Source organism: Diachasmimorpha longicaudata, chromosome 8 (genome assembly GCF_034640455.1).
Source record: "Diachasmimorpha longicaudata isolate KC_UGA_2023 chromosome 8, iyDiaLong2, whole genome shotgun sequence".
In the NCBI taxonomy this organism is placed as follows: Eukaryota; Metazoa; Arthropoda; class Insecta; order Hymenoptera; family Braconidae; genus Diachasmimorpha; species Diachasmimorpha longicaudata.
Window position 1 is genome coordinate 5593148 of NC_087232.1, and position 24701 is coordinate 5617848.

Genomic DNA, 24701 nt, shown 5'->3' on the forward strand with positions numbered 1-24701 from the left:
TCGGTCCTCTGGAATTTGGAAATATTGAAAAATCGCGTCACTTGATGATAATGAGACACATAAAATGTAATTTAATCACAGAATTCTAACACAATATTTGCAAAGGGACTATTGAAGACTGTATTCACAAACAGCATTGGAATTACGGTAACTGCAGGATTATTCGTCGCCTGTTCACCCAAATACCCGACCCTGACTAATACTCACTTCAATTGCGCAACAGGGTCGATTTATTTTCACGATTAATTCATTCATTTTCATTTAATTTCAATCTCTCATCAAAAATTGTACCATTTTTTAATTTTATTCCAATACCTCATTATTAGTTTCTTCTTTCTTCAGTGCAACATGGTTAAAATATGATATATGCGCAATCTAAGGCTCACTATGGCTTTGTGGGTGATTTCATAAATCTCTCTCTCAAGTTTATTTATTTCATTATCCATTTGCCAAACCATTCTTGCCAGCGGCGATCCTCCATAACGCAATTATTTGGACAAGGAGAGAAAAAAAAGTAGCGATAATATTGTTCATAGCTTTCATGATTTTGTTTTTTTTTGTCTCGAAAACTTTACAATAAAATGATAAGAAAAACAATACCACCCTTCATACATTTGTTCTGCGCTGTCTCCCCCTCCTTTTTCTCGTATATTCTTCATATGAAAATTACAAGTGCTCATTTATTTGAATTTGCGATAAATTCGAGAGTATCATTTACACCATTATTTACAGGGTATTATACACGAGGAGAGGTCCAGCTAATATATTAGTTGTAGTCTTTAAATGATATTGACTGGTAAATCATTTGAGGTGGACAGTCAGTCACATTGGTAATAAAATTTTTTTTTCCATTGCTGGAATTGTACAAAATTTCCGTTGCCAACGTGATAACTCAATAACAATTGTCGAGCTTCGAGAGATTTTCTACGGAATGTATACTCCTCTGTCTCGATCTCACATTGTCGGAGGAAGAAGGATTTCACATCATTACGGAAGAGTTGCCACTGCAGTGCTTTCGTTTTTTAACCGATGGGACGATTCGAAACAAATTTTCATCAGTGAATGAATTCAATACTTCTTGTAACAAATATAATAGACATGAAACCAAGAAAGTGAAGTGAAAATTCAAAAATGGAGGAGTCATTTTTCTCCTTCAAATGGCCAGTGTAAGGTGAAATAATAATACCAATTGTTAGGACAATGATGGTCATCCCTGTTGACTCATTTGACATGGGAACTCCTTATTATTTAAAAAAAAATCTCCAATAAATTTCGAATCGTCACACCGAAAGAGCGAGAGTACGATATACAACACAAAAATATAATATATATATCTATAAAAAAATAATAATAATAAAAATAAAACAAAGGAATCTTACTCTGATGCGCCCTAAAAAACCACTTACAAAGGCATTACTTTGAATAATAATAAAAACATTCACGAACATTATTGATAATTTGTATTCGTGTGTTCAGCTACTAAATCCGAATACAAAGCGACTTAATAAAATAACTAGACGCAGAATAATCTTATCGGTACTTGCAATTAATTCATTGTTTTTATATACTATCATAATTATCAATTATATTATTCTTATATTACTATCAATCGTTGACACATGCAACGGGTATACATTTTGTACAGTTGGGTCATTGTAACGGAGCAAGGTTTTGTTTTTTTTTTATTCTTTGCTTTTTTTTTCTTTCTTCCATTCACATGTTATGAAACTACAATTGATAATTGGCAGTTTGGCTGTTTGTCGGATATAGAATTAGACTGTTCGATAATTTTAGGCCCAGCTGGCTTACGACATTGATACTTATTATTTAATCCATTAACATTAATTTCTGGAGATTGCAACGCAGGAAGCTCGAAAGGAAACTACATATTCTCATCATTGACATTTTTAATGAACAAAAATGGGTAGATAATATTTTGAACTGTTATATTTTTCCATTAAAAGTCTTTATCACTTTTATTCACTGTCTGGATTGATTTATTTATTGGCACAAATGTTGTACTAGTGGTATAACTGTAAGAGGTGGTTGTGTTAATTGGTTTTCATCCCAGAATTATTCGAGTGAAAATTAATTATCTTCAATTACGTATATAAAATTAACCTACGTGTAATGGGAATGTATGGGGTGGAGTGAACAAACGTTTATTGCTTTATTGATTATTGGTAGTGTAGTGAAGAAATTGTCACCGTTCATTGAGTTACCCATTTTTTTTAAGGGTCACAACAAGTGTATGTGAATTATCATGAGATATATTTTCGTGATAATGACTCGTACTAAACACTATATCGTTTGTTGTCTCGATGAAAAATTAGACAATTGTAAATAAACTGTCTAATTTAATCGACAAGGAAAGAAAAAGTTTATCTACTATGAATATTATCTTCAGTCTTTGAGTGAATTGCAATCCATGAAGTACATCCCATGGATTGTAAAGAGATATATTTGCATTTCATGCTGTCCTTCTTCTTCCTATTCTCCGTCTTCTTCTTTAAATAAAACCTAAGTCAGCTGGGCCTTTATCGGGTCTGAGTATACAATGAATAACGGAAAAAAAAATGAACGACTTCTCGCGTTCAATGAAAAATATAAAAATACCATTTTCAACTCGTTGAAAATCATCAAAGAGGTGTTTCTTCAATCTTCCAGTTATGATCAGTCTCGTTTTAGTTGACGGTCCAATAGCTGCTACAATTTACTATTATCATTTTCAATCGTATCATTCGTACACATTTTCACACTGAGAAAGCTAATCGATTACCTTATCACATCATCATTATAAATAAAACTCCGAAAATAGTAGTTTATTAAATTTTCATTGCAATCCAGCTTTCATGTCCAATTGTTATTCATTTTCAGCAATCTGACGTAACATAGCACCCTTCAACGTCAGCCTTTCCGTAATTTAAAGGAATTATTTAAAAATCCTTATTTTCAACTAAACTGAATATGTCAGTAGCGAAATGTCAGTAACGCCTGGTCCATATCACCGACAGTAAGATATAGAGAAATTTTGTTGATGACCATTTTTGTAAATTAAAGACTTCTAAAAAAGATCATAATAAAAATGTCGCCGTCTATCTTAGAGTCCAATATATACATTCAAAACTGACTGAATGTCCAGACCAAATTGAATCAGTTTATCTCTTCGCTACTGAATTAAACAGAAAGGTAAGTCGACCGTAACTGATCGAACACTTCGCTACCGATTTATGCCAATCAGATTGTTTATTTTTTCGTCGATCCCCTCCGGATTAAGCAAAAATTAATTCATTTGGTAATATCTGGCGTCCCTTCAATTTAAAAGTGATATTTGAGCAAAAACATTCGACTTCACCTACTCTAAGGGGAAAAAGCTATCATCAGCAATTCACTGTTTCTAAGTCTGACTAGGGAATTGGATAGTGTGGCTAATGTTTGACACAACGACGAGCGCACAAAATGAAGCTGCTTTCGATTTTTAGTATAACAAAAAATTCTTTCATTCATCTGGTTTCAATATCAAACGCCGATTGTAAACCTTCTCATGCATAAGCTCTCTGTACCATATCGATTCTATCCCTAACAGCGGTGAGAAATAGCGCAAGGAGACCATGAATCCCTTGATATCACGAGAAATTTGCATTAAACATGAGCAAACTTAATGCATAAAATATGAAAATAATTTTCAAGGGATAAAAATTGATTGTTCAAGATTTTAAAAATTTTCGGGTAATGAATGAAAATTCCACCCAATGATGGTAAATAAACTATATTCCCAAACCCAAAAATATTTGTATACTTTTTTTTTTGTTCTACTTTCCCTTAATGAATGATCATTTCGACGAGTTGTCAATCGGCTTATTATCTTAAGTTTAAATAACACTCGTGTCTCGTGTAATGCCATATTAATTTGTCATTAAAAAAGACATTACTAGAAAAAACTCAACAAATCACCTCAGTCATTGCATAATTGCATAACCTCTGTGATTGGAGGTTAATCTCTTCGTTATCAGCTGACAGCTGATTAAGAAAGTTTGATCATTAAATAGATCACAACATCACCACGCAAATTATCAAATAAAGCATATTATTCTTATGTTCTTCAAATAGAGATCATATTAATAATATCCGATTGTTTAAATTCCGCTAATAAGCTGATTGACAACCCAAAGAAAATAATCATTAATTGTGCATTTGTAATGCAAAAACTCTCCGGCCTCCATCTTTGTTTGATTCATCGTAAAATAATGAATTGAAAGGACAAGAAACTCAACTCACCAGTTTTCCATTTACAACCAATCATCCACGTTTACACAATTTCATCATTCGAAACAATAATCTCAACGTCGAGATGGTTTAATTGATGACACCGGAAGATTAAGGAAAGATTGCCATCAGGCAATCATGAATTCTTTCACATGTTTTAATCATTACGTTAGTTTGTATGTTTCATTTGAGGTCTGCAATTGACCCATAGTTGGCGAGTGATTTTTTAATCCTGAGAGCTGTGAGTCTTGCTGCTGCATTGTGATACCAACACTCCTTCATAACTTTAGACATAACTTGAAGCGCCTGGAGAAGATGATAATCATGTTAATGTCGCTGAAAGGGCGGCTGATTTGTTTGGGGGGACTAGAGAGAGAGAAAGAGGGAAGAAACTGACCTCATTAGATTGCCATCTGTTTGGTATCGACGGTCTCTGTCGATCCGTACACACGACTTTTCGCATTTCCTCGATTGTGGGATCGGAGGGCACAAGATCGTAAAACGGTAGCTGATAATCATCATGAATGCCACCGACGTTGCATCGCCTTGCTATTTCCCACAGAATTAAACCTAGTGCATATACGTCTGCTCTTTTGAACGAGTCAAAGTGATTCATGTTTATCGCTTCCTCCAAAACCTGGGGACAATTTCCGAAACGTAATTGATAAAGTATTCAGTTAATGCTAAATTACTGATCTCATTTCAGTATTGAAAAAAATCACAAATAGTTAAATATCGTTAATGAAAAAGGAATGATTATTACCTCGGGAGCCATGTATCGTTTAGTGCCAACTCTGTTATTCAGCTGTATATCAACAGTATCCGTAATAACATCGTGTCTCACAGCAAGACCTAAATCACCAATGGCACAAGTGCCATTAGTCTTAACGAGAATATTTTTAGATTTGAGATCCCTATGCGCGATCGCTGGTTTGCCCTGAGTACCAACTATCTCCATGTGAAGATGAGCAAGACCAGTTGCCATAGAGAGGGCCATCCTCATCATTCCATTAACGTCGACTGTTGTACGGTTCAAAAAATCAAACAACGATCCCTTCTCATGGTAATCTGTGATAAGCCACAACTGCGTCCACGTGCCGTTATCTACATAGCGATGTTACAAATATTCAAGTTATTTTTTATTTCTGATTGAACATTAAATATCCAGTGATTGCAGTGAACATTTCCAATTAAAATTCAATTCAAATTGTAATCCCCTCCCCTGTTTAACATCAATAAAATATCGGATAATTACCTTTATTATCGGCAGCAATAAATCCAAGAATATTGTCATGCCTCAGCATAACAGTCTGATAAATTTCAGCCTCCCTGAACCACGATCTTTCTTCCCTCGAGCTGAAGATTTTCACAGCAACATTTTCCCCACGCCAACGACCACGCCAGACCTCGCCGAATCGACCCTTGCCGATCGTCTCAACGAGTTGTATCTGTCGTGCTATGCTGCGCTGCACCAGAAGTGGTAGTCCCACTGCAATTTTCAAAAAAAAAACAAAAAAATTGTACATCTTATTTTGGAATGTTCTCGTACATCAGTCACCTGAATAAGTCATGACAAAGTACCTGAACCACTGCCACTCGTCGTCATCTCCAGCATATCCCTGATTGTGACTCCACCCAAAATGGGCCTGTCTGGTGCTTCCATCGAGTCATCAGGAAAATGCCTGGCTGGTCTTCGGCGGCTCATGTGTACGTGATAGACAGCCATCACAATTATACATGCAGCACAGATTGGGAGAGCTATCGATAGAGCCATTCTCCATGTCACCCATGTTGTAACACCTCCAGCTGCTGTTACTTTTCGTAGACAATGAGAATTAATTTGATGAATAATTTTTAAAACATTATCTTATTGTAAATATCCTTTATATTGTGCTCACCCAGAAGTTACGATATTTCATATGAATCAATGTAGAAGGTTCGGTTTCCTCTCGTTTATGAGAGACACGAGAATGATACTAGTAAAAATTTGTCATCAATTGTATCGAGAAATTCGCAAAATAATAACTGGTCAATATAACAAAAAATTAATTTTTAAATTGTTCATTCTCTAAAACCTCATATCTGGATTATTTCAGGTCCATTTTATGAATTTTTCATTGATTAACATGAGATATCTCCCCTCTATGTTGACGATTTCTCGTTGAATTAGAAATAAAGCGCACAAGTACATGCTATAAGCGGTGCATATAATAATGAAAACGATGAACAAAGTGCAAAGCAGAAGAAGAAAATGAAGTTGAAAATAACAGTTCAGAGTTTTTGGTGCAATTGAGGATTGGGGGAAGTAATGGTTCACCTATCATTCATTTTGTCCATTGTCTCTCAACTCTACAATTCTCCTTGTACCTTACCTGCTTCACAACTCACATAATAATTCCCATGGATATGAATTTTCCTTTTTTACCCCACTAATAACCCCGATACAGTTAATTGCTCGAAACCCACTGGGACTGTATGAGCCAAGTGCTAAAGTCCTTCCAAAACGTGACTGGGTGTTGAATTTGAGAGGGTAAATGGTTAGTCGCATAATTGGTACAGCCATTCTATAACACCCTGGCAACCTAGGAATTTGGCCTACTGCCAATAGCATCCATTGACTGTTCCTAATCGTGAGATTTTCCCAAATTCTTCCCAACTAATTTTATTCATTTTTTTCCTTCATGCAATTACACTCCTGCCTCATTTCTTCGGATGTTTAGCTGGACATCTCACCCATTCAGATATTTCCCAGACGACGACCTTCAACTAAGCATACAAATGAATTTGTTGAGAAGCCCTCCTCAAGAGAAATGCAGCGACACTGAGAATGACATGAAGTCGAACGATTATAATTTGATTGAATGAGCTCTAGACTAAAAACCGTTGAGAGGAAAATTCATCTCGACATGTTTTTTTGCAGCACTTTCCCCCGATGAAAAATGAATCCATCGTTTTTTTTTTTAATATGAAGCACCAGTGATAACAATCCCAGATGATCAACGTCCACCGCGAAGTAATCGAACGAAATATTTGTTCGCAAGTGTCTCAGTAACAATTGATGTTATTTCAAAATTACAATCATGATGATTCTGCTAGACGGGCAATGAACCATAAATTGTTCATTCTCTCAATACAATTTTTTTTCTGATTTGATACAGCGACACTGTCGAGGCAGTGATAATTTCAAGATTGAGCTCGTTCACTTTAGCTAGAATTGAGTAATTTCCGGCGCGTGCAGGCCGTAATCGTTTGTAAGTTGTTGATTGATGCTGGTGCTGCTGTTGCTGCTGCACGAGCTAAGTATCAACTCATAAAAACAAATTAACGATCCTTGTCGCTGTGAATCTGTATTTTCTTCAACATTCCCATTCATGACATAACATGAAGAACCGTTCGTCATTCAGTCAAGCAAAACATGCAGTTGATCCTCATCATTCATGTTGATTGTGTGCCAGTTAAAAATTTCCAAATTTACCGATAACTTTCTCTTCCAAATTTGACATACGTTTTATTCATTTTTATTATCAGCCTGTCCCCACATGTGGATAAAATTCACACAAATGAATAGCCTCACACTATTTCTGATGAAAAAAAAGCCCAGGACGAGTGACAAAAGCCATATCATCGATATATTCAATGATTCGATAATGACTTTAGGTTGATGATGTGAAAGTAATAATAATATCGTTCTTCTTCTGAGGTGATGATCTGTACCTCTTTCGAATCTGTGCAGACCGCGAGGAGAATCACCAGTTATTTGAGTGGAAAAGGAAAGCTCGAGATCACGGTTGCAGTAATCGATGTCATCGCAGCAGGCAACGATAAATTCAATTCCACCAGGACTATGAAGTGTACCGTTTGAATCACACCAAACGGCATAACCAGACACGGGGAAGAACTGAGGTTTATTATAGCACCTGAGAACATTTTTATCACATTTGTTGTCTTCTCACTGCATTCCTATAATTACCCCCTTCAACATGTGATTTTTCTTTCAATATTTATCCTCGTCTATTGTCCCACCAGTTAAATTTTATCTTATGCTGTGCTATTTATTTATCGCTATGGGGATTGGGTTATGGATTAAGTGCCACTACTGAAAATAAATAAAAATTAGTGCCATTGAAGCATAAGTCCTGTAGAATAATACAGTCATTTTCGTTTATCATGCCCAAAATATTTTTTTAAAAGGATACCTACACCTCAATGTATCAAGTATCAAAAAGGGTTTAGTGTACCTAAAGCCAAACTTTGCGATTTTCAACTTTACACAGTACAGTAAAAAGGACGTGTTATGTGTTAAGTGGCTATTTGTGCGCTTGTAATATTATAAACTAAATCAATACATTAATTGAGTTTTTTAGTGTCTGTAAAATGGCTACCAAAGCTTGCGGAATTCTGATAATCGCTTTTTCTGTGAATCTTTGTTCAGCCACCTCCAGGAGGTTTGGTCGTCGGGTTATCTAGGCCCAAAGTGCCGAATTCACATTATACTGTCCAGACACCTCTTGCGAATATTACTTCACTAATTAGATAAGCATTCAGTAAACTATTTGACGTGTGTCAGGTTGTCAATTGCAAGAGCTGAAAATATCCGTCTCACAGGTATCGAAATAGTATATTTTGATACACCTGCGACGGGGTGGCAACGAGTGCTAAGTTGGCAGCCCGAGACGAGGCCAAGGGCTGTCAACCCCACGACTTAAAATACCCCGCCGCTCCTGTACCAGAATTATATTTTTTGTTAGTGATGTCACGTTCAGCGAGTGGGAAAACTGGGCCACTTTCGTTTACTGGTAAATAAAAAATCTTTTTGTTTACGAATTTCGGCTTTTTGTTGACAAGTAAACGAAAGAGCACTTTTTGACAACGACTGAACGTACCAACAGTGACAGAAATATATTTTTATTTATTTATAACTTGAAATGACAAACTATTTTGAGCTTTCTTCCATTTTAAATTTCTCCCCAAATTTCCACCTCATTTTGATGTCACATAATTTCAATTCGATAATCTCATGAGCCGAGGGAGAAAAGGATAAACTATTCTACGCTGATAGTGTGCTATTTACAAAGGCGCAACAGGGTAGTAAAAAATTTGAGGTTTTTCCATGACTATCGAGAGCTTTGGAAAATTATAATTTTTCAATACCTCAATCGAGATGTGTGCTTGAGTAAAAAATTGTGCAAGAACATCAGAGACAAGTGAGTGAAAAAAAAATTAATAGAGAGCAAAGAAAATACGAACAGGTGCTACCGAAAGAACTAATTAATTTTAACAACTAATAGTTTATATTTTCGTGATGTATAATTGATTTAATACTCTTCATTCGGAGTCTCTGGTTTTTAAACATCGCAGGGCTTTGTGGACTGTACCTTCTGTGGTTCGTGGATGAAGCTGGGGTCTTAGATCACGATTACAAAAATCCTCTTTGTGGCAGCAATCGATGACAAATGACGTGTTTATCAAATTGCTGGTCATGCAGAAGATGAGTGGTTCTGGCTGGGACGACGACAGCTGTTTGTGCACGCACCTTCAAGCCCATATTACACTATTTGTTTCTCCTCTCATATTCATTTTGATTTTATATATTACATATATCTTGTGGGAAATTCCCTCTTGCATAAAATCTCTTTTATGGAAAAATTCCTACCTCCATTTATGATCAGACGGTTCAGTATATTATGAATTCAATCGTTTTTAATATTCTGGAGTTAGAGATAACTGAAAATTATTTTTTTCTCTCTCTCTTAAATAGTCTAGCTATTCCGGATTTTCATAAATAAATAAAAATTCAAGTCTGGGGAGCATCGTATTGTTAGAAGGAAAATGCCATTGTTAAATGCAATAAAAAAAATCACAAAAATATGAATGAAGTTTCAATAAAACTCACAAGAGTCAAATCAAAAAATCAAAACTTAATTCGAAAATGATAGAAATCATCAAATAAGTGCTGTTAATTCGTACGAATGAAAATTGTCAAATTATCGATTTATTATTTAACTTACGTGGAATAATTAATAATTGTTAGTCGATTTTTTTTACTTATGTAAAATGAAGGAACTCGTTATTGATCGGTAAAAAAAAAAGTCAAAAATCACACAAAAATAATGGGATAATCCGGCAAAAAGAAACCCGTTTGTACCTTTGGGTAATTCGGTTGTATTGGGAGACAGTAAAACCGGATATGATTTGAAGTTGCAGTAGTCTATTGTGCAGCAGAACCCGGATTGATTGAAGTCCTGTTTACAGGCAAGTGGATCGCCCGGTGGGAACCACTTTGATCGGTCGAGACACCTTTTTATAATATACAGTTTGTTATAATGGTAAAAATATTTCAAGCTCAAGTAATCAACGTGAAAATGCTCCCATGTCAATAAAAAAAAATAGCAGTAATAATAATCATAATGAACAGAATTTATAAGACAGACGAGGAAGATCTGTTCTTCGGTTTGAATGAATGAACGATTCTGGCGACCGAATAACCCGAATATAATTCGTCTGATGGAGTTAATGATTCACGAATTTTCGCGGAGAGTGCGCCAACACCACTACTAATGACCAGGTCGATCCAATGCCCCAGTCGTCGGTGAAAAATTTATTCAAACCCATCAAAAACCACCAATACCGAGCGCCATCCGATAATGGTGTCGGATCAATTCTTACTGATTTATTTTTCAAAATTCCCCGAAAGGTATAGTGCTATCATTTTTTAAATTTCACACTCGAAGAATATATTTCCACAAATACAGCTCTGCAGTCTATTTTCTTCTACTCACGTAAACTCAATGCGCAATTCATAAGAATGTAATTACTCTCTTCTATTATTTAATAAATCGTTGCTCGTTGATATCAATAATATTCTTCATCAATCAGAATAATAATTCCAATCGTATTTCACTCATGATAAAGTTCTGAAATTGTCAAACTGATTAGAATGATAGCTTGCACGACCTTAACGACCACAGGGACATTTACCTTAATCAATGCCATATTCTTAAAAAAATTCTCGCAAAGTAATCCATTACTCAACGTCAATTTCGCAATGTCGTAATCCATTTAGAATTGTATCGCCGTCGTTTTTGCAGTGATGAACGACCTCCTAACATATCCAGTTAATATTAAACCCGAGAAAAGTACAAGAAACGAAAAAGAGGAAAAAAAATATCCCTCACGATAATAACAAACATTCAAAGTTGCAATATTTTCCCCTCAATTTTCTTTTGGCAAAGTTAATGCGGCAATCGATAGCAGTGTACCTCATACGTAGAACTAGCCTCATATTTTTCCCTCACCCACACCCATCACTACTGATTTTTTTTTTGTTGGCCCACCCCTGTGTCCCTTTCCATTTCGCATGGTAAAAACCGGTCGATCCCACCCGCTTCCTGGCAATTATTTTTTTTCTCCTCCCTTCTTTACCCGTTCATTTGAGAGAGCATTTCAATTATACCGTAGGCCTATTCCCCGGATAATCCTCAACGAGATACACAATGCCATGTTTTTTTTTCCAATTATTTGAAGAATGAAAGCCCAACTTGGTCTATTCCCTTATTTCAGCAATATCATTATCCATAATTTTTTTACAGTCAATTTCCCTTGCTCATCGAGTGTACTCATTCATCTAAATGTACCGATCCTTCAATTTATAATTAACAAAATTATTATCATACATTACCTGTATGCATGAGTGATCTCTCCACGATCGAGAGTCGTGCTGGCGAAACAGTAGCCATCCGTTTCGCATGTGTGGTTCGTATCCGCACAAATGTCGCAGTGGCATTTCAATCCTGAAAGAACATGAAAAATTTTAATGATTGATCCCCAATGCTCATGTGAACTGCACTAAATTCTGGGTATTATTTATATTTATAATCATATATATAATCAAGACAATTAATGGGAGAAAATTCAGTAGCAAAGTGGTAAAACAAGATGAATAACTTTTGACTATTACCAACCAATTTTTAATGAATATCTCCAATTCTAGCGAAAATTGGGCAATTTTTATTATGACCTTTTTTGTGAGGTGAGTTGAATACTACAACAAATGTCATTATGATAACTTTGATATCTCTCTTAGATTGAGAGATAATGCTCAAAAACTTCGTGACAATTAATTTATAATGTAATTTATATTTAATGGAAGAATTGACCCATTCGAATGGGGTTCAAGTGTACAATATAATACTTATTTCACGAGATATACATCTCAATAAGAATAATTTCTATCAGTGTGGTGACGATAAAAAATTTCCTGCTCATAAAATCTAGAGCGTCAAGCTGATTCCAAGCAAATAAAAATGTCGCAAATCAATCCACATTTAGATAGAAAAATCATGAACAAAAGCCGCCGGAAAATTCTCGCAATGTCGAGTGTCATCACACTCGCTTTATCTTCATGGTATGTTTCAAGATACAACTATATTGTCAGCGGAGGGGTAATGCAATACATCCTTCTCATCTTGCCCTACACACGCAAAATAACAGATAGACTACTGCATGAGTAGCTCCCATTATGGCCTTCACTTTTTATTCTTATTTTTGAGGGGAAAAAATGTAAGTTCGATGGAGTAGGTGTAAGAAGGTGTTGTTGGGGTAAAAATTACAGGTCATGGGCTTGTGGTGGCCTTCGCCTCCCGTTAGTATCTCATCCTCCATCACTTTCAAGATGAAAAACATGCCCAGTGTCCACTTGATTCCATCAAGTACTTCCACTTAGGACGATCATTCATTGATGAATAATCCGCGTAAAAATATGATTTTCCGAGTAAATCAGGACTGCAATATTACTATTTTCATTCTCGCCATTTTTCAATTATTGGAATTATCAGTTGACACGGTGAATAACAACATTTCAAGGCTTTCAATTTCAATCGAATTGCCAGTGATGGGAAATGCTCCAGATTTCCAGTCATTTGTATTCCCAACTAATCAACATGTGTGGACAAAAAATGCATTGAAATCATTACAAAAACGTGTGTCAACAAAAAGAATGTACGAGCACCGCATGTGCGCAATAATAATTTTCTTTTCAACTTCATTTGCATCAAGCGAGAAAAACAAATCACCCGATGATGATCAAGCCGATTTATCGTATTTAACGGTGTGCTAGGTTGATCAAATGTAAAAACAAAATGTATCTGTTTTCTTTCTCTTATCACTTGCACTCGAGATACGTGTGTAGTAGTGTGCCTGGTATTTGGTAGGAGTTGAAATTCGTAAAATTGTGTATAATGTTTGTACATGATTATTCGATTATTTAAAGTACATTGTTACGCAATTAACAATGATAACCCTTACGTACTGTAATCGGTTATCGATGAATAGTCTTTGACGATGATAAATTCATAAATGAATTGACATGAGCAATTTTACATCTTTTACACATTTTTTAAACCAATGAGTGACTGAAAAATGTGAATATTTATGTTCTCCTCAAGGATCATTATAATCTATTTATTTTTCTAGAATATTGCGGAGAGATGACAAGGAACTGATTTTTTCTGAAAACATGTTATAATTTCAACAGGAGAAAATATTTGTTCAGCTCTTGTTTGCTTGCTGTTGGTATGCATATAAATTCAGAAAGAGGAAAGGAAAAAAAAACAAGACACACATTCATTATGTAAACATTGGTAGTGAAACTAGGCGCTATGCTGATTGAGTTGAGCGATAAATTTTGCTGACCATTATCTGAACTCTTCGGTATTGAAGCATGAAGACTTGTGATAAATACATGGTATTGATCCACTTCGGATAAGTGATTTTTTTAAGCTACATTTCATCCGTATTTTTCCGCAGCAGATAGAGGGAAAGACGGAGTTCAGATGCTCTAAGGATATTCAACTATTTTTACAATCCGATACAGACCATATTGGACATTTCATTTAATTTTTTTACCTCTAAATTTGATTTTTGTAACGATCCAGGAAAACATTGAAATCCTGATCGACAAAGTTTGAGTAACAAAATTGTTCGAGTAAACTTTAATTGGAATAAGAAATTTAGAAAACATTTGGCTTTATCTTTAGTAAAACAACATTCCTTCCTGAGCATAATAAATAAATTCTTGATCGCTAAAAAATAATATGAAATGAGGAAAGTTGGAAGGAATGAAAAACATTCCTCAAGTGCGTGCCTCTTTCAAGTGAGAAATATCTCTGAAAATTCGACGAATTTCTCATCCTTCAATACCTCGCATGCCTCTCCCAATTCTTGGAAGAATTCCTCTCAAACAAAGGAAGATAAATAGCAACAAATACTCACCATCAACAATCGACGAGGAAAGAATGAAGAGAACCACCACGAGGGCATAGACGCTCATGCTCACGAGATTCCTCCTCATCTTCCTCGCTTTCTTGGAGCCAAACAACTTGATAAATTCCACCAAAAAGTGACGATCAGCAAGTGCGTCATGAACGGGTGCGCAATATAATCATTGTTGTAACTTTTTTTCTCTCTTCTTTTTATATCCCTCCAGTTAATTACACGAATAACAATCTCATCTCCACTCAACGCACGTAAGAGCCTCGAAAGCTCAACGAAAACAAAACAATGTGATATTTTATACGTAAATCACATTCGTAATACGTTTTCAAAATTAATGAAAAACAACTCAGCACTTGTCACTCACAAATGAAGATGATTGTTTCACATCTCGAGGTTCCTTGGCCTTCGGTCGACGACCGACAGCCCCCCAATGCTTGACAACAGTTCACCTAACCCTTCACATCAACTTATTTAAGATCTGTATCACCCGAATAATTTATAACGCAGCACCTGCAGAAACCTTCTGTGTCACGTATTCAATCACAAATTATTGATGAAAGACAACGCCAAATTATCTCTGTCAATTCGTTGATGTGTTGGGTCCACGGCCATTTTCTATAGTTGATAGGTGCAGCCTAGAGACAAAAAAAGAGTCACGGAATTTGATGGATTCACGTCAAATTAATTTCACCATTTATTTCCGGTGTAGCATTGATGCACACTGTCGTTTTCCTTTACTTTGCCAATATTTTTATTATCACACTGTCACTTTAAACGTGCTTGTTGTTATTGTTTGAGAGGATGACTCTCCCAACCTGGGAGTTGATCATCGATGTGAGGGAAAGAGCAAAGCACACGGTTATACCTGCTGCTCCGACGGACGATGATTCGTCAGGGCCGCCATGACACACGGTATCAGGTGTCCCCACGACCGCGGAACACCACCAATTCATGACCATGGACTACTCGGCCTATGGTAGTGGGGAAAAAAGTAGGAGAAAATACTTGTTATTATCGTTCTGCAGGATTACGTCAGATGGTGCATGAATCGCGGTGGACGTGCCTGTCGGTAAGGCATCACCACGCATCACGTGGCATTCAATTAAGAGAAACTTTGCGATTTTTCTAAGACTCCTGGAAGCTTCTAAAATCTCCTTTTCCGTCTTTCTCGCCTCCTGGACCTCGTAAAACGAAAATCCCCCCCGTTCAGTTAGACACGTATCGATAGTAGCGAATTTACGCCTTTTTACAATAGGGGACCATAAAAAAAATTGAAAAACCCTGAAAATACAATTGTTCATGTGCCCGGCATACCCCACCCTCCCCCATCCAGTGCGAGAACAGTTTCCCACATGTTTCTTTTCATTAAAAAAAATTTTCATTGCTAACTCAATTTTGAATACATGTCAGTATCACATGTTTCATCAGTGCAACAGTCTCGATGCGAAAAAAACAGTGGAATGAACAATATAAACTGCAATTAAGACGTTAATTAATGAGAAAAAAATTGTCTGACAAGATGCTGCTAATTGCATTTACAATGATGAATGACTAGTAATTATTTTTAATAAACGGGAGAAAACACTTTTGTTTTCATGAGGAAAACACGTGGCTCGGTGCACACCAGCCTTTATACCGGAGTTTTTTTCAATGTGTGGACAGTAGGGGAAAGTGCTTACCGTGTGTTTTATACAGGAGTGCCTGTGTGTGTAGGAATTTGGCAGTGAAAATGGTGGGACTACGCAGTAGCAGTGACACAGTGGCAGTGGCGTCGTGAGGTGCCATTGGAGAGAGCGTCGTTATTCGAGTGAGGAAAAATGATAGATTTTTCTTTTCTTTCCAATATAACTCGGTGTCTTGATCTCAATGTCTACGTGATTTGAGCTTTACAAGTTTTTGAGCTGCCAACGATAATATTGAGTGTCATAGCAGTGAATTAACTGCTGATTGTGAGCTGCGAGGGGCTCAGCCATTACACAAAGGTGGATTCCTTGGGATTAAAACCCATCAACGGTGCGAAAATGGTGCATCTTTGATTTTTACCTAATTTTAGGGACGAAAAAATCAACAACATACGAACATGGCGACTGCTGAAGTCGAGGATTTCCTGACGGGGCCTCTTGTTACTTGGGTATGGTACTTTTCAGTATTTTTAGTATTAATCTACAAAAATTGTTTGAGTATTGTCTCCATGGCTCAAATTTTGAAGAATAAAATTGGAAGAAAATTTTCGAGAGATATTAATAAAGATTAAAACATTCAGCTGAGTTTATTGCCAATTCTCAGCCTCGTAATAGTGATAATGTTTAATGAATTTAGCAAAAGATCCCAAAATAACAGAGTGTTAACAAAAAATGGACTGGGAAGTCGAAGGAATTTTGATAACAGACATTTTTTTGAAGGAGCAGAAAAATATTGAAAGTATAGGTTTAATGTGTAAATTATTGTGAGTGGAAGATGTTTTAAAAATAAGTAATTGCAGTTATGGTATCTCCAAAATGGCGTGGTGCCGGAGAATGGCAACGTTATATAGGTTAATCCCTCGGGAAAATTTGTAAAATCGCATAGATCCCAGTTGCAATGTTGCCACATATGGCAACCGGTAGTGAAGTACGAGTCTATTGGTGGAATGTAATTCCATGAATAGATCTATGGGGTCATAATTAATAGCCATCAATATTAGAGTTCATATGAAACATTGTCAATGGTCGACAATAATTTTTTTTGGCAATTAGAATTTTTTTTTGGTTACTACATTCTACGAGTCACGTGGAGTTGAAATAAACTTCTTTAAGGATGTATCGGAATTTGGATCTACATTGACAATAAAACATTTTATTTGTCTAAACAATTAAAAGAAATAATTCAAAAACAATTTCTGATAATTATGAATTTTTTCTATGAATAAGTTATGATGAATTTGTTTTCCCAAAAAAATGAATTTTGGAAATCGTAAAAAATGTATTCAAAACCCCATTTTATAATTATTAATTTTCTAAAGCACAAAACATTATAATTGCAGTTCGTCAGTTGTTTGGAGGACCCAGACGGTTTATCGAGCTACCATGACTTAGTGGATGGTGTGCTTATCCACAATGTCTTCCTTCAGATTGACCCAGAGCCTCTAAACGATGAAGTTATCTCCAGCTGTGGTAACACCCCAATTCGTGTAAAAAATCTCGAGATGATAATGGGAAATATGAAGCAATTCTACGAGGAAGAATTAGGCCACTTGATAATAAAACTTCCAGACACAACGAATTTGGGAAAAGAACCAGAACTGCACATACAGGACATGGAGTTACTTCTGCTACTACTCCTGGGTTGTGCTGTACAATGTCCCAACAAGAAAAATTTTATAACGAGAATAAAAACCCTCCCTTTGGATACACAGCTAGCAATAGTGGACTGCATAAAGCAAGTTACGGATTATCATGATATTGTAATAACCCAGGACTCAATGGAGAATGCAAATATGTCAGGTGTCTTCACAGAAATCAAGAAACTGATACACGAGAGGGATTTGTATCGTGAAAAATATCGTGTTGCTGCTATAAATGATTTAACATGCCCTAATGACACATCAGAAGGTGACAACGATGGAATCATCAAGTCTCAGCAATTAAATTCAATAGCCAAGAAATCAGGACGTGAAGAGCATCATCATTATGCTGTTGAGTTGGCTGATTGGAAGTCCAAAGTCAGAAAACAGCGTCAGGAGCTCGAGGAGAAAACAGAGGCCCTTCTCGAGTGCAAAGAAGAATTGGAGCACAACAAACAATCACTGGCTAAATTTAAACAAGAGAATCAAGAGCTAATGCATGAGGCGAGAACAGCAAAATCATACAGAGACGAACTCGATGCAGTGATGGAGAGGGCTGAACGTGCAGATCGATTAGAATCAGAGGTAGCTCGTTATCGTGAAAAATTAACAGACATAGAATTCTACAAAACGAGAATCGAAGAACTCCGAGAGGATAACCGAGTTCTCATGGAAAATCGTGAAATGTTGGAGGAACAATTGAGCTTATCGAGACGAAGAGCTGATAAGGTTCTTGAATTAGAAGCTCAAATAATTGAGTACAAACAAGTGTTGAATGATATGGCACTGGAGCGAGCTGCTGACAAAGAAAAATATCAGGAATTGTACGACGAGAATTTACAGTTGCATAAATTGAAGAAAGCTGCTGACGATGAAGTAGCTCGTGCCGGTTCAATCAGTGAGTCTGATGATCCGGTGACGTCTGATAACAGATTATCTGAACAATTGACCAACAATGCACAGACAAGAGCTCTCAAACTGGAGCTTGAAAATCGTCGTTTGATGGCTCTTGTGGATTCACTGAAGGAAAATTCCTTTCACGAATCGTCAGGTCGTCTTCTTGAATTGGAAAAAGAAAAGAAGAAAATGTCGTTGAAGATGGAGTCATTGACAGATAATAACGATAGATTGAGCCAGCAGAATGCCGATCTCGAGCTTGTTTGTAAGCAGGCTCTGGAGGAGAATAAAAAATTGCAGAATACGTTGAAAAATCAGAGGACATCTTTCGAAAGACAGCAACAGGATTATCAAGCTCAGCATTCTAAGATTGTGGAACTCGAGAAGAACTACGAGACGACAATCAAAGAGAAGCAGAGAGTTCAATCGTTACTCGAGAGTGTACAGAGACGAGCGGACGAGTTGGATCGTTCTCTGGAAATTTCAAATCAAAAGCTCGAGGAGTTTAGAATCGTTGAAAATAAACTCAAAGAATCGGAGACAAAATGTACCGATGCTGAAATCAAAATAGTCACGTTGGAGAAGGACAAGGAGACTGCACTTCGTGATGTGCATAAGTATCGCGAGGTTATTGAGGAGAAAGATGTGGCTCTGGATAAAGCAACAAATGATATTGAAGTATTGAGAAATAAAAATGATATACTGGAGTGCGAGGTCGACAAATCAATTTCACAAATAACAAGGCTTCAGGAGATCGAAAGATCTTCAAAGGAATTGGATTCAAGGGCAGCTATTGATAAAGAAACAATGGAGACTTTAAAATCAAATTTAATTGCTGAAAAATTGACCACTCAGCAGCTTCAAACAGCTTTGGAAAAACTTGGATTGACTGTTGACTCTTTACTGACCCTTTCATCTGAAAATATCCTGGAAAAGCTGATTCATGTACCTGAAATGTCACAATACATAAATAAATTGATTGGTGAACGAATTGAAAATGGGCACAAGACTTTGGAAATAACCCCACAATTGAACGATAGCGTTTCAAAGAATGATGCACCGCTCAGTAAACACCTTCAGGAGACGATTGAAACATTGAAGAGAGAATTGGAGAGTTCACAGCTGAAATTCAATACTAGTCAAATGGCTGCGGAAAATCTACAAGAGGAACAAGCTAAATTACAAGTTTGTGTTACGACTCTTCAATCGAAAATTACCTCATTGAATGCACAGCACACAGCTTTACAACTGGCCAATTCACAATTGGTCGCTGAGAAAGAACAACTGTTGAAAGAACGTGATGTACAACAACGTGCACATCAACAATTGTTGCATGATCAGGTAACGCTGCAATCATTGCACGAGCAACTGAATAATGAGTATGAGAATCTTCTTCAAGAGCGAGAAACACTTAAAGCCAGCTTGAGGGATACCAAGAATAATTTCCGAACTTTGAAGGAAAATTTTGAATCAGTCGAGGAGAAGAATAAACAATTTGTGGCCGAACAGCAAGCTTCTCTGTGTAGCACTAAGAGTTTGAATAATCTCAGAGGTGAGCATTCAAAATTGAAGGATGACTTCAGAAATTTATACACCGCCACTGAAAAACTGAAAGCTGAGTACAGAAATCTTCAGGAAGACTACAGGAAGAATAAAGTTGAGACAAATCGGTTGAGTCTTAAGCTGACTGAATTACAGGGAGAGATGAGTATAAAGGAAGAGAGATGTTCTAATTTGGAGCTGCAGACTAGTAAATTGAATCAACGCTGTGAGATGCTTTTTCAAATGAACTCTGGGCTTGATAATAACAGAAAATCGCTTATGGATCATGTCAGTGTTCTTTTGAATCAGTATCACGATCTGTTGACCCACTCTTTGGAGGACAAGGAGCATTACCACATGGAGGAAAAGTTGTATCGGGATCAGGTGAACCATTTGTCGAGGCAGAAGGAGAAATTGGAGGAAAAAATTATGGACTACTACAGGAATAAACAAAGCTGTTCAACAAAAAAGTAAGTTTTTGAATTTTTTTTGTTTCGGGGTTTAAGTAATTTCCAGCCTAGAGGACAATCGAGTACTCTAAGTGGTCTCCACCAATTTTCGTTCTTCACGATGAACTAACCCTTTGCCTTATCATTACAGAAAAAGATTTGGGGCGAGTCTTGTGAAGCGAGTCCGAAAGGCGGGCTCCGATTTATTAAATAAGAATCGTCATTCGTGGACCGATGAAACAAAACCACTAGATGGTAAACTTGATGAGTCCGAGTCAGGTGGAAATGATTCAGAAGGTAGTGGAGAAGATCGTAGAACCGCAACGGGGACTCCAGTACTCGATACTGATTCTTATTCACTAGGTACACCTGGCACTCGAAGAACTGTCTACTACACTGATGATTCCCCATCCCCTGCCACTTCCTTGCCGGTAATTATATCATTTGTTTTCTGTTTGAATGGAAGCATTATAACTATTTCTCAAATAATCAAAATTTCAATTTGAAATTTTGCGTTGATGATGGCTTGAATCGAACAATAAATGACATCGGGGCAAATATTTTACAAAGAAAGTGAAATACTTTTAATTCTTGAGTGTTCTAATTAATAAATTAATTACTCTAATTGTTATTATTTTCAGCCTGAACAAAAAAACGAGGCCATGCCGCAGAGTCCAATAATTGACGACGATCCCTCGTCGAATCGATCAACTCAGGAGCAAACACCACGTTCTGTTCTTATTTATAATAAAGTCTCAGCCGTTATTAATGAGACGCAAAGTTTGACAACGCCAGTTAATGAACAACTACCCAATGAGGAAATTGGTGAGCCTCTCACATCTAAAGACCCGAAGGTCGGTAATTCAGTTTGGTACGAATATGGATGTGTTTGAAATTCTGCACATACATCCTTTCATTATCGTTTAATGTTATAAGGTAAAATTTATATTGGAATGCCAACACACTTTTGCTGATTATAATTTCCTTTGAAAAAAAAAATACTTGGAAATTACCTGCGCGTCTTTTTCATAGTCCATTGACCATTTACTCTCTTTTTAAAACATTACAAATGCTTCCTTATTATAGGACTCTAAGTATGATGTAATAAAGCCACTTAATTGTCAAATGAAAATAAATTAAAATGGCATATGTATGGAAGGAATTATGCACGGAAGGCGACGAATAAGAAACAATGCTAATCAGTTGCATTACATTGTCACTTCCATTTGATTAGATTCTCTCAACGAATTAGAATCATTAAGTACCCAGAGAAATACAATTTCTAAGGAATTGGAATTCTATGAATGATCCGAATTGCACAGCTGTAAAATAAAATGCTATTGTAAGACAAAAATATCGATTTAATTTTAATTTTTTCGATCAGTTCTTTAATTAAATTTTTTTAATCACTTTTTTTTTGCTATTATGTACTTTGCAGGGTATGCAAGTAAATATTTATTATGGGACATTGTTCTCGAATTAAAAATGTAATTCTGCAGTTTATCAGCGTCACGATATCTTGCGGAAGATTATCTTGTTTATTGAAAACAGAATGACTGCGATAAAATATTTATTTTGTTTGATTATTTTTCAACCGTCACTGTGAAAATAATAAAATATACGATGCTGTAACGATTTAGTTATTATCGATACTTGTTGTTCACAATAGCATGCTATCGTTTGATTTTTCAATGGGTAAAAAATGGAAATCAATAGAATTTCCATTTTTTATAAATTTATTTGTTCATTGTAATATTTTCATTCATCGTCGTGTTCTTGAGAAATGAATTATCAAGAGATAATCCATTCTCGCCAAGTGAACATGCATTTATACCCACTTATATGCATTTTATAGTAGTGGTATTGTGATATAAATTGTGAAAAACAATATTGTATGTATGGTCGACTTATTTTCATGAAGAAAAATCGTGTAGAAAATATTGAGCATAAATTGCCGGGTGGTAGTTCGGACAATTGATCTGTCACCGGTGTAATTATTGTTGTACAGAGTCAGCGAGATTATTTATGAATTCAGATTGAAACGAATAGGCTAATCAACGTGTACAAAATAATTCCGGCCCATTTTATTGTACTATATTTATACGATCGTTTTCAATTGCATCGACTTAATTAACAATGCATTTTTCAGCAGACGATAGAGAGAAAAACGTAACAAAGTATTATTTGTACTAAAGAACTCGCATCTCATAGAATTTAAGTCAATTTTTTATATTTTTTAGTATTTTGTGCGTATTAAAGTTTTAAGAGCAAGAAAATTCAATTATGTTCAATTTGTTTTTTTTTTACCTTTAATTATTTGTTCCCCTGTTTTAAACTGCGCTCCCCGAGGGAATGCATGCACGGCATTCTGTTGGGGAGGGGAGGGGGGGCTAAAAGGACTCTGCTACTTTTTTATCATCATTCTCACGAACTCAAAAGGATCTTGCCACAAAAAAAAGTTATCCACCTTCTGTTTCGCCTCTTTTCCTTCCTCTCCCTTTCGTCAATTCTCAGACCTCGAAAAATTTGCATACCTTCCCTTCATTCTCTCGAGTCATTTGATTGGATTTTTTTTCAATTGTGGTAATGGTTATCATTGGTTCATGCGTGTGAAAGCATTAAACTTGAAGATGAGTTTGGTGTTTACTCCACTTTTTCATCGTTTGTTTTACCATACATTTTATCGATGGAAACCGACGGAAACAATTCAATGTAAATATTTCAACATTTTTTTTCCTTTCCGTTTGACTTTTTTTGCACGTACCATGAAGGAAGGGCCACGGCGAACGAAAATTTAATTTGTAGCTCTTGAGATGATCTAAAAATGAGGTTTGTCACCATTCCCTGCTGTCCGGTAATTTCAAAATACTACTAAACTAACGATCATTGATCTCCCCATAACGCATTAAATTAAACCTTAATTCTCCAACTTATCTCATTGAAACACAAAAACTTCGCTCAACTTGAAAAAGCTATTACGAACAGAACCGTAATTCTCCTTTCTCTATTTTCTCTTCTCAACAATCTTTCAATTTCCCATAAGGGTAGTTCTCCTTTAATCTCACGAATTAGTGCAGAACAAGTCTAATAATCACCCAACAATTTCTCCCCGTCTCGTCCATTAAATTGCACCAATAACTCCCCTACTATTTTTTATTTAAGAATCCATTGATCTACCTAAATCCGTCTCGCAGATAACCACCATCCTCCTGAAAAAAACTCAACGGTTTGATAACAATCCTTCCATCGCTTCTAAAAAAAACCCCTCATCTCAATAGCTGGAGCAATAGCGGTGAATAAAAAAAGAGGGAAATGCTTTGAAGATTTGAAACAAAACTCGCCAATGAAAAAAACCCGAAAGACCGTGGCGACAGTCGCGGCAGATATGAAATTCAAAAAAGTAAGGCTTCATCGATGCGGCAAAAGGCTGTCGGGAAAAAAAAAAAATGGAAAAAAAACCTTGGGAATAAAAAAAAACAAAAAGTAGATACGTTTGCGCCGTCATTTTTGCAGTTCACCCCTTGAAACTGGGACGTTAGGGGGAGGGGGGAGGCAAGTGAGAGAGAACGAGAGAGAGAGAGAGGGGCAGATTGTCGGGGTCGTACGATTGGAAGCGAGGGGTGGTCTCCCGTGCACCAAAGGAGGGAGGATACTTTTTTTTTACAAATTCCCCCCCTGATTGTCTCTCTCTCTCTTCCTTCCGCGCCCCGGACTCTCCTTTTCAACAGCAACGTTTTGGCCCTTGGGGTAGGGGTGTGGGGCGGCGGTGAGGGAGGGGGGCAGGGGGGGGAGAGGAACGCAGGGATACTTCTTTTTATTACAGACTAGAAGCATCAGGGTGGAGCGTTAGGTTTTGCAAGAGTGAGAAAGAGCATTGGAGTCTCGTGCCAGAGACGGTGGTGAGGCCAACGTGGTGGGGTACAACAGGGAAGTGGTGGGACCAAGAGAGGGGC

General features: G+C 36.5%; 2 protein-coding genes across 8 annotated transcripts; one reads left to right on the forward strand and one right to left on the reverse strand.

Annotated features, from left to right (window-relative positions):
* Positions 1–524: 524 nt before the first annotated feature.
* Positions 525–15459, reverse strand: LOC135165381 (TGF-beta receptor type-1). 7 transcript variants are annotated; one of them, XM_064126632.1, is made up of 8 exons: positions 14536–15459; positions 11945–12056; positions 7981–8183; positions 5848–6075; positions 5522–5755; positions 5030–5370; positions 4664–4903; positions 525–4572 (listed from the first exon to the last, which is right to left on the reverse strand). In XM_064126632.1, exons 1-8 carry the CDS (start codon positions 14612–14614, stop codon positions 4450–4452), a joined length of 1560 nt encoding a protein of 519 aa, XP_063982702.1. In that variant the 5' UTR covers positions 14615–15459; the 3' UTR covers positions 525–4449. The 7 variants fall into 7 exon arrangements, with proteins under 7 accessions (XP_063982702.1, XP_063982701.1, XP_063982704.1 ...); XM_064126631.1 differs by having other exon boundaries at positions 5848–6081; positions 14536–15458; XM_064126634.1 differs by lacking the exon at positions 7981–8183 and adding an exon at positions 9642–9799 and having other exon boundaries at positions 5848–6081; positions 14536–15458.
* Positions 15460–16266: 807 nt separating this feature from the next.
* On the forward strand, positions 16267–23024 carry Girdin (girdin). Its single transcript, XM_064126628.1, has 4 exons — positions 16267–16669; positions 17561–20769; positions 20900–21179; positions 21390–23024. Exons 1-4 carry the CDS (start codon positions 16619–16621, stop codon positions 21639–21641), a joined length of 3792 nt encoding a protein of 1263 aa, XP_063982698.1. The 5' UTR covers positions 16267–16618; the 3' UTR covers positions 21642–23024.
* The last annotated feature ends 1677 nt before the right edge of the window (positions 23025–24701 follow it).